We start from the raw sequence: 9431 nt of genomic DNA, 5'->3' as shown, positions 1-9431 counted from the left end.
AGAATCGTACGAAGACGTGGAAAAATATGACGAAGCAATGCCAATAAAAACTTGAAACTTTCCTGACAAATCGTATTAATAAATCACGGAACGACACGAAACACGGATCGGGCAGTTGTATCTCGTGTATTTCGAAAGTCAGGTTGACGGAACGGCCGCAGGATGGAGACGGTAGTCTAGACGGGTCACCGTCAGAGGTACAACGGCCAGTCGCAAGCCCGACGCTGTGCCCGCCACGTGCGTGGAAAATTTAAATCGTCGAGAAGCGGCGACAGCTGCCGAGGGACCTAGTAAAAATCGAGGTATTTTATAAAAGTTTTAGAAAGGAGGAAAGAAAGAAATTTCCAACAATCGGGAAAAATAATCACGTCCCGGTAAACGTAGGTACACGTATGCTTTCGCGTATAGGTATATATATATATGTGTGTATAATATATAATATAATATATATATATGGCGTTATCACACACGTGCAGTTGTGATTTTATGAATAATTTATATCTACTGGAAAAATGAGCGGTGGAATATAAAACGGATAAGGAGGACATTCGGGAAGAATAAAGCCGGCGGAAGCTTGTCGAGGATCGGGGAAGCTCAGGAGGTTCATTCGTGCGTTGGAGCTTTCAGTTCTTGGTGAACGGTGTTTAGGAGAAGATTGATGCGACGAGTGTTTGCGAACGCTGAAATCGCGAGCGGAAGTTTAGTGAATCTGCGACGAAGGAACGAAAATTGTTATTCGAGGAGTGTTGCTAATAATTTGTGTTGTAAATTGCGCGGACGAAGGGAAGAGAGAAGAAGAATTGTGAATTGATTTTGACTGCTGGAACGACGATTCGAGGCGCCGAGTCGTCGCTTTAGTGCGTAAACGTGCTCGAAGTACGCGAGGCATAAATTAGAAACGCTGAAATAGAAGGGACCGCATTTACGGAGCGTTGTGGAATTTTGTGGAGCTTTTATGATCGGCTCGTACTGGCTGGTGGGATCTTCTCGTTTTCGAATCGCGCTGAAGGAGTCGTAGAGCGAATGCCGGAAGTTTATAATAATGTGAATGCGATCGTTGTACCTGCGTGAAACTGGCAAAACAACCGTCGATTTATACAGAGTTCATTAAAAGTTCGTTGATTAACTTTTCTCGACGATTCGAGCTACCTTCGCTCTGATCTTCGGGGTGTGTTAATTAAGAAACAGACAGTTTTGACACCCGCGCTACGCGCTACCAAAGACCTGCTTCTGACAGCCGGGTGAACTGCTTTGATAACAAAATTCAATTCCTCAGTCAACGTCGCAGGGGAATGATTTAAAATGTGGCCCAGGTAAGAAGCATCTATTAATTTACATCATCGAACTCTTTCTTCAATCCTTTAAATTAGCTGAGAAAAATTTCGTTTGTTAAAGTAACTGGAAGAATTCAGTAAAATTGTCGATCCTTTTTTGGTTATTGCAACGCAAAGTCAGTTTGTTCGGTTCACTCTACTTTTTTAGTTAAATAAGGCTGTAACGTCGATTTATTTTTGCACGAGCATTAAATTTTTGCAACAGTTACAAGAAAATCTAGCAACAGTGATCGTAATGAGAAAGAATAGTAACGGATACCAGAGTTTCCAGTAATAGCTAGAAAACTAATTTTCATTTTCTACCTAGAACTATATTTTTCGATTGTGGTAAAAAATGAAAATACTTAAGGACTGAGCGGTAACCGGAACTAAAAATTTCTCTCAGTGTATACCTGAAATATGGAATCCCGTACACGGGGTGAATGAAAGAGCAGATTTTACTTAAAACTGTAAGAAAAGACAGACACGTCAGATTTTTTTCTTAAAATATACTTCGTCAAATGCAGAATTTACTCTAGAAACGGTGAAAACTATTGTGTACAGAGTAAAATCCGTTACATTTGTAGTAAAACATATGGTTTACATTAGCATTTTTTACCGAAAACCTTGATACGTCCCTCTTTTCATGCAGTTGAAGTAACATTTGCTCTATTTTCTCTCTCTTACAATGGCCCATCCCATCTCGCGTTAAATTCAATGGTTTTCAGTCGCAATTATTCTGGCCAATTTCATGGATAATAGAAAAAAAACTGTATAAGCAAGGTTTAATCAACACCGAAAGATGTTGGATTTAACACCAAAGAAAGTAGGCTATCATAGATTGCCAGAAATATCGACCCTCTTTGGTCTGAACACCTTTTTATGGGTAGGAAATATCGTTGTTAAGATATTGAAATGAAAAAAGGTCTTTTTCAAGACGCTCAGTCTTTGAATGCTTCCTCGCTTCATCGTTAAACAATCACGATAGTGTAACAAAATTTTTGTCCACTTTGCTTTGAAGATTGTTTAGCACAATACGCAAATATCACCGAGAAACGTCAGACGTAAAGAAGTTTAATTTAAAAGTGAATTTTCCTCAGTAACGAGCATGAATATTCTTATCGTTGGATTCGAAAATATGATGCTCGAGAAGAGATGTTTCAATTTTAAAATTGACATGAGAAATTGGCGTATACATTAAGTAAATTACGTAGAGTCGACTTCGGAACGAGAAGAATGATCCTCGGTTGATAGTTGGAAAAAAAATTGATACGAATTAATATTACATGAATCCAAATTTACAAAAATTCAAACGTGAGATTTTAAACCGTCGTTTGGATTGAAAACAAAAACGAGACTAAGGAACGAAAAGATATAAAAAAAACTTTTGTGATATGCCGTAAGGTCGACGCACTACGCATTGCACGCACGAATGCAGTGAATAATGATAATAGTCATCCCGATATTACATTGCTTACTATCATAATATTTTCATGCGCTTTCTTCATCTCGTTCTTCAAACTAAGACTTTCTTTCAGCTGCCAGGCACATTTCACGCTAGGTTGAGCGTGAAATTTATTAATTCAGTCGTAATTTGTGTTTCAATATTAAACTATTTAACATGTGTTGTAACGGACAATTTTACTCTTATACTCACCGGTAATGCTCCATTCGTAATTTCTTCTTCTTGGAATATCGATAGAATTCGTACTAATTCTTATTGTGTAACACTTTACAATCAAACCCATGGAATCGGTGGCGATGAATTTGGTGAAGCAGAAGTTAAGAAAGTTCTTTCCGAGCAGACGGTTGAAGCATGATTCATCGTCAAAGTCATGTCAATTTTGAGAGTTTCATCAGCAGGTATTTTTTTCACCCTATACGGATTTATACCATTTTTTTTTTAGTATTTTAGAATGTTTTACCATGACTCTGAATTATTCTCTTTTCTTTCTCGAGCGAGTGCGTTAAGTACAATTTTTTATTTAAAAACACCGTCATTTTATTAATACGATTTCTTTCGAAAAATATTAACTTCATTCTATGTTCCTTGATCATAATTGAGCAGAAAATCATGAATTTCCGATTCCGTTTGTTTAATCGTTAATTCTCGTCACGATCAAATAGTTGCATTGATTTGCGAATCGCTCAACTTTTACATTAAATTGAAATTCGAAAACAAAAATGTCATTCAACTGGTCCTCCGACCGAAACTAAATGTCGCTCAAAATTTCTTCAAACTACACAAAAATCCACTCGATCAGATTTTCAAACAATATTTCTTATCGCTTCAATTTTAAAGAATAAACACGAATTGAGTGTAATAAACTTTTCAACGCTGAATGAAACATTGTGACGGATATTGCGAATGGTGAGTGTGATTTTCTTTCGCGTAGTTCATTCATCTGAGCTGAACGCATAAAAATTTACACGCACGAGCACAATAGATTGCGCACAAAGTGTTTCAACGACAATCTCAATTGCATTGATCCATATTTACTTATCGCAGCCGCAGGACGTATATATGTTATCTATTTGTCGGACGAAAACTGGTTTCGTGTAGGCGGACAGCTCGATATAATTCATATGCAATACATTATATAATGTATAATGCATTCGTTCTTCAAAGATTTAATTTTATTACGAAGACATTTCAGGTTTGGTTAAATAATGGCTTATAATTTTCCCTGTTTTCCACATCGTAGAAATAGATCGATGATCGAATTGGAGACAAAAAAAATTCCAAACTGACGATTATATTAATAAACATAAAAATAAGCTCAATAAACTAAGATTTTCTGAAAATAGTTTCCGCTCAATATCACACGACTTTTCAATTACCCCGTAAGTTGCAATAATCTAGTTTTGTTTTTTTTTCGACTAAAATAAAGAATTCGAAGATGTAAATTTATAACATGAATTTAGATATTTCCTCAGATCACAACTTATTTAATTATTTATTCACGAACAGTAATAAATAAATGTTATTTTAATCAAGTATTGTTTCGCAAAAAATAAGTCCGGCATCAGCGCATCTAACGGTTTATGTTGTTGTTGCTACGTTTTAGTTAAATTTTATGCTACATTAAAACTACACGTCAGAATACGTTTTTTTTATAATTTTCATGTAATCTACAAAAATAGATTGATATAAACAACAGTTTTTTTTTTGTATTTTTATCTGTATCAGTCGTGGTTAAATTGTATCAAAAATGGATATAAGTCAATTTTTAATAATAAATTTAAAACATTCAGCTTTTTATCTTTACTTTTCTCTAATGTTCGAACAACCTTAAGGCGTGTATTTCTTACTGTCCGAAGATGGAAAAAATGGATCATAATTCCCACGGAATCACGTGCTTGCAAGGCTCGATCCCCACCGCGTGCAGTCTTATACGTTGATCTCGGGTTATCGAACGGGACTCATTCTCTCTCTCTCTCTCTCTTTCTCTCTCTCCATCTCTCCTTCTCTCGCTGTTCACCCGACAACCAACTTTCCGGTTTCAAGTATTTCGTAACAAGATTTTAGGGAATTCCATTCACATCATACTCGACCCTGGATCACCTACGCGTGATACATGCATAGATGTAAACGAACGATTGAACTGTTAATTTACTCGGTAAACACTGCTTTCGGGTACGGACAGGTGGAACGTACAAATTACGCTTCACCGTTGTTACTTCAGGCCCTGCGTGGCCTAGACATACATTTCAAATAGGCATCTTGAAACACGAAACGATTGTTAATTTTTATCGCTCGCACCTTTGACGACGGGAAATAAATTTAATCTCAAAGTTTGTAGAATTGAAAAATATTTATCAAATATAAGACAGTTTTTGGTTTACCCCAAGAGCTCGAGGGAACTTTTATCTTTTTCTATTCATCTCTTACCTTATATCGAAAACTGAACAAAAAACATATCGAAAAAAAGAAAGTTCGTTGTTGAAGTTTAGGGAATTAATAGTCTGAAGTTCAGCGATCGGACAGAGGTCAAGAAATTTTGCATAAAAACAGATCGTTCGCTGGCTATCGAGTTGAGAGTTTATGCAGAATACATTTGGCTCTGAGCCAAAAATCTAAGATCAACTAATAATAGCGGGTAAAAGGAAAGGAGAAATGTTAAGGTTGCAATTTGTTGCTTTTCACATTCACCGTCACTAATGCAGACAGCGAAAGAGCTGAGAATCCATATTTTTGACGAGGCAAAGAAAGTTTTATATTCAAAGAAGGTTGATAAATTTATATCAAAATACTGCGAGTGAGCGGAAATAAAAATTCCATGACAAACGGTCTCTGTTTTCAGAAAATTGATTCGTGGAGGTACAAGAATTACACGAAGAGTAAGATTGAGAGAATGTGAAATATGGTTCATAATATTGCAATATTCAGATTCCAGTGTTTGCACGCGTCTCAATTTTCCGGATGCTTGTTCTTTTGCGTCATTTTCATTACCACAGTGTTCAATTATGTTAACCGCACTTGCTGTACTGAATAAAATTGACTGAACGGCGAAGAACGTGAAAATTTAAGCAGCCTCAAATAATCAATAGGTCAAAATCGAGCTTGCACCGAGAGAAATTTATATAGTTGTAAATAGTACACAGTATTTAATTGTTTTCACATTTTTTACCATAATCCAAAAATATAGTTCTGAGTAGAATGAAATGAAAATGGGTTTCACGTGGCTTCTTTATATATAGCTGCGTAACCAGAAAATTTTGCAATAAAAATACCTGTAACACTCGGAGAAATTTTTAGTTCCGGTTACAGCTCAGTCCTTAACTATTTTCATTTTTTACCACAATCGAAAAATACAGTTCTAGGTAGAAAATGAAAATTAGTTTTCTAGCTCTTACCGGAAAGTCTGGTATCCGTTACTATTCTTTCTGATTACGATCACTGTTGTTATATTTTCTTGTAACTGTTGCAAAAATTTAATGCTTGTGCAACAATAAATTGACGTTACAGCCTTATTCAACTAAAAAAGTAGAGTGAACCGACAATATCGTAAAATAGTTACACGTACCTCGTTTTTCGTAATTCCAACAACATTCAAACAGTTTTTTTAACGATACCTGTTTTACTGAATTCTTCTAGTTACCGTAACAAATGAAATTTTTCTCAGTGAAGACATTTTCTTGTAACTCCGAAAGTATTTTACTAGAAAATTCTCAAGTAACTGTAAAAAATGAATTTTTTCTTAGTGTCGCTGTATAAAGAAGCTGAAGAATAAATATGCTTTCGTTTCATTTATGAGATTGTGAATAAATGGTCTTAGAAAAAACAGAGAATAGTTTTGTGAATGCTACGCGTGCTGGTCGAGCGACGTTGCGGTCCGCGTTACTATCACGTCTTATCGTTAATTGTGTAACATTGTACTGATACTTGACACGTGCCTGTATGATGTCTATTCGGCGTTTCAATCAACGGGTTTTCACTGTTTGCTTTTCATCGAGTAGCCAATTTCCAACAGGTATAGTTAAGGAATGTGTAAAACAAATTGTTCTTTGTCTTATGATTTTTGTACTCGTATAAATTTACCACCGACGAGTTGTCGCAAAACAGAGTTTATGTCCGACGGAAAATGTTAGCCAAGGTAGTTGTGCAAGGAAATTTGAATTTCTGATCTTCAAGAATCCGGCACGCACGCCGTGACATGAAAAAATACCCGTTTCCTGGACTATTGCTTGTATAAGCTGGTTTAGTACGGAACGTACGTACAACTTAATGAAATGTGTGTTTTTGTTGGATGCCCGATATCTTACAATTAGGATCAGAAACAGTAGCGCTCGAAAGTATTTTGACAAAGATAGTAATTCAGTTAATTACATGCGAGTATAAACTACAAAAATCAATAATATTATTTGTTGAATGAAATTCGATGTTCTACATAATTGTTAAAAATTAAGTCTCGATTGCTCGAAAATAAAGTGAAAATAAAGAAAAGTAAGAAAAACGATTGATCAAAGTAATTACGAATTTCATGTTATCAAAATACTTTTGAGCGATTCTGTATGTAATTCTATCACAAGTTAGCAAACATCCGGAGTGTGAGTTTTGTAATAGACATTCTCGATTCGGACAATTTACATACCTTTCATGCGGAAACCTTTTTTGAAGATAGATCCAGAATTAACAAGTTTTGTTGAAGCTTCGTAACGACAATTTCAAACCATTTACGACACTGCTTGCGAAAATTGGTTGCGTAGACGCAGCAGTGAGTTAGATTAAGGCAATGTTTTTTTTTCTGCTGGAACAAGAGCTAAATCTCAGTTCGTACCGGACTAAAAATCCTCCTAAGGTGTAAAATTTTGGGTACATAAATCATTTCACATAAAATTTAACACTTTTGAGGCAAAATGAGCATAGATATTTCTAAATTTTACAAAAGTTTTGTGAAAATTTTGTCTTTCGTTCAAGAAAATTCTTCGCATTTTCTGCAAATTACAGTGACAGTATTGTAATCGAATTTCTGAATTCTTTTCTGAGCGAACGTCTTTTTCATTATTACAAATATTCAAATAGATTTTACACCATGATCTTCACGTCATAAAAATTTGAAGAAAAAACTAGCGTTTTCATCATTCAATTTCCAATCGTACGTAAAATTTTGATCACTGAGATATAATATGGAGTATTGAAAAAGTGAATAAATTTCATCCACTTTGTACAGTTCAACGCATATACGAGAAGGCTTGGTGTAAATAAAGTACTTAAAAAAATTTCATGTCGATAAATTCAGCAATCATTCTATATTCTTACTTATCGTACTGAAACGAGTATATTCTTCCGAAGAAAAAAGCTTGGCAGCTATGTTTTTTGATTTTGACAGACCAACTTTGATTTTACTCCTGATCGATTCGCAAAAAAAGAAAAAAAAATGTTGCGCACAATTTCATTTTTAGTTTCAGTAAACCAACTTAACCAAACCAGTGCTGATAAGGAATTATACTCTTATCAATACAATAACACTATCAAATTACCAATAAATTTTGACGAATTGCGTACAAACACATTCACAGATCGACTTCGATGGAAAAAAAATCCTGACACAACTGCAGTTCTTGCATTAAATTTTAGCGAAACACAATTTCTAGAACTGATATTCACACCTTCTTATAACTGAAAACAAAGATTTCCTTACTCGAAACTGCCGTTTAGCACGTTACATTGACTTGTTCTCCAGCTTTGTACGCTGTTAAAAAATGGTTGTGCGTTAATTTTTCAAAAACGCCAGTATCTCGGCCTCGATTTACAAGCTTTGCATACACACGTCGTCGGTTGAAAATTTATGGACACAGATACAGGCCCATGGAGACGATCTGCGCCAATGTCGTAATCCGAGATCACGTCGTTGATGAAAAATTCACAAAGCACGCGAGGAAACGGCTCCTTTTTTTTCGCCCCTCTCTCTCTCTCTCTCTATTCTCTCTCGTAGTAAACAAAAGCTTACTCTCAACACACCGACGCCCGCAACTCCAGCTTATCGCGGTCGTTTTACCGATATCGATGGTTCAACAAGTTCATCAAATTATGCACTAAATCTTAACGGACCCGTGACATAATCCCACGCTTTGTATCGCTCAGCGAAACAGGTTATCAATTCGCTCGATAAACTTCCGGGGAATTATCGTTATTCTTTATTAGTCCAGGGAGAATAAGTCTTGATTGGAAATATTCTTGATATGGCTGAATTTTCTGCAGAAAACAGAAATATTTGACGTTTTTTACATTTTCATCGAAAACTGCAACCGGTAAATGAAAAATAACTTGGCCGACTTGTTGGGCGGAAAATTCTACATCGAATTATGTTCTCGTACATATGTAGGAAACGGAGTCGGATTAACAAATTAAGAAATGAGAAACTATTTCAGCAACATTATCCTGATGCCGTCGATAAGTAGAATTTTTATGCGAGTTTACACTAAATTTACCAACAACGTTCACTTTCGAATTTCAAATCAAAAGCCGTTTCGTAAGATTTTGTTAAAGGTTCAACATTTTGAGTTCCAAATTTAATCCATCATTTTGAATTCTTTTTCCAGTATGCGAATAAATTTCACGCAACTGTTACAATCATTTTTTTTTCTTCTTCGCTCCAATACTAAACAATACTA

At 35.4% G+C, this 9431-nt stretch overlaps 1 protein-coding gene across 1 annotated transcript in view; it reads left to right on the top strand.

Annotated features, from left to right (window-relative positions):
• The first annotated feature begins 237 nt into the window (after positions 1-237).
• The window catches only part of LOC107222955 (collagen alpha-1(XI) chain), a 152346-nt gene continuing 143152 nt past the window's right edge, over positions 238-9431 (top strand). Inside the window, exon 1 of the mRNA XM_046730649.1 lies at positions 238-1313. Within this exon, the coding sequence (XP_046586605.1) occupies positions 1303-1313 (11 nt within the window). The 5' untranslated portion in view covers positions 238-1302. The remainder of the gene's footprint in view (positions 1314-9431) is intronic.

This window comes from Neodiprion lecontei, chromosome 2 (genome assembly GCF_021901455.1).
Source record: "Neodiprion lecontei isolate iyNeoLeco1 chromosome 2, iyNeoLeco1.1, whole genome shotgun sequence".
Classification (NCBI taxonomy): Eukaryota; Metazoa; Arthropoda; class Insecta; order Hymenoptera; family Diprionidae; genus Neodiprion; species Neodiprion lecontei.
The sequence above is the reverse complement of the archived record's forward strand: the minus strand, read 5'-3'. Positions and strand labels throughout refer to the sequence as shown.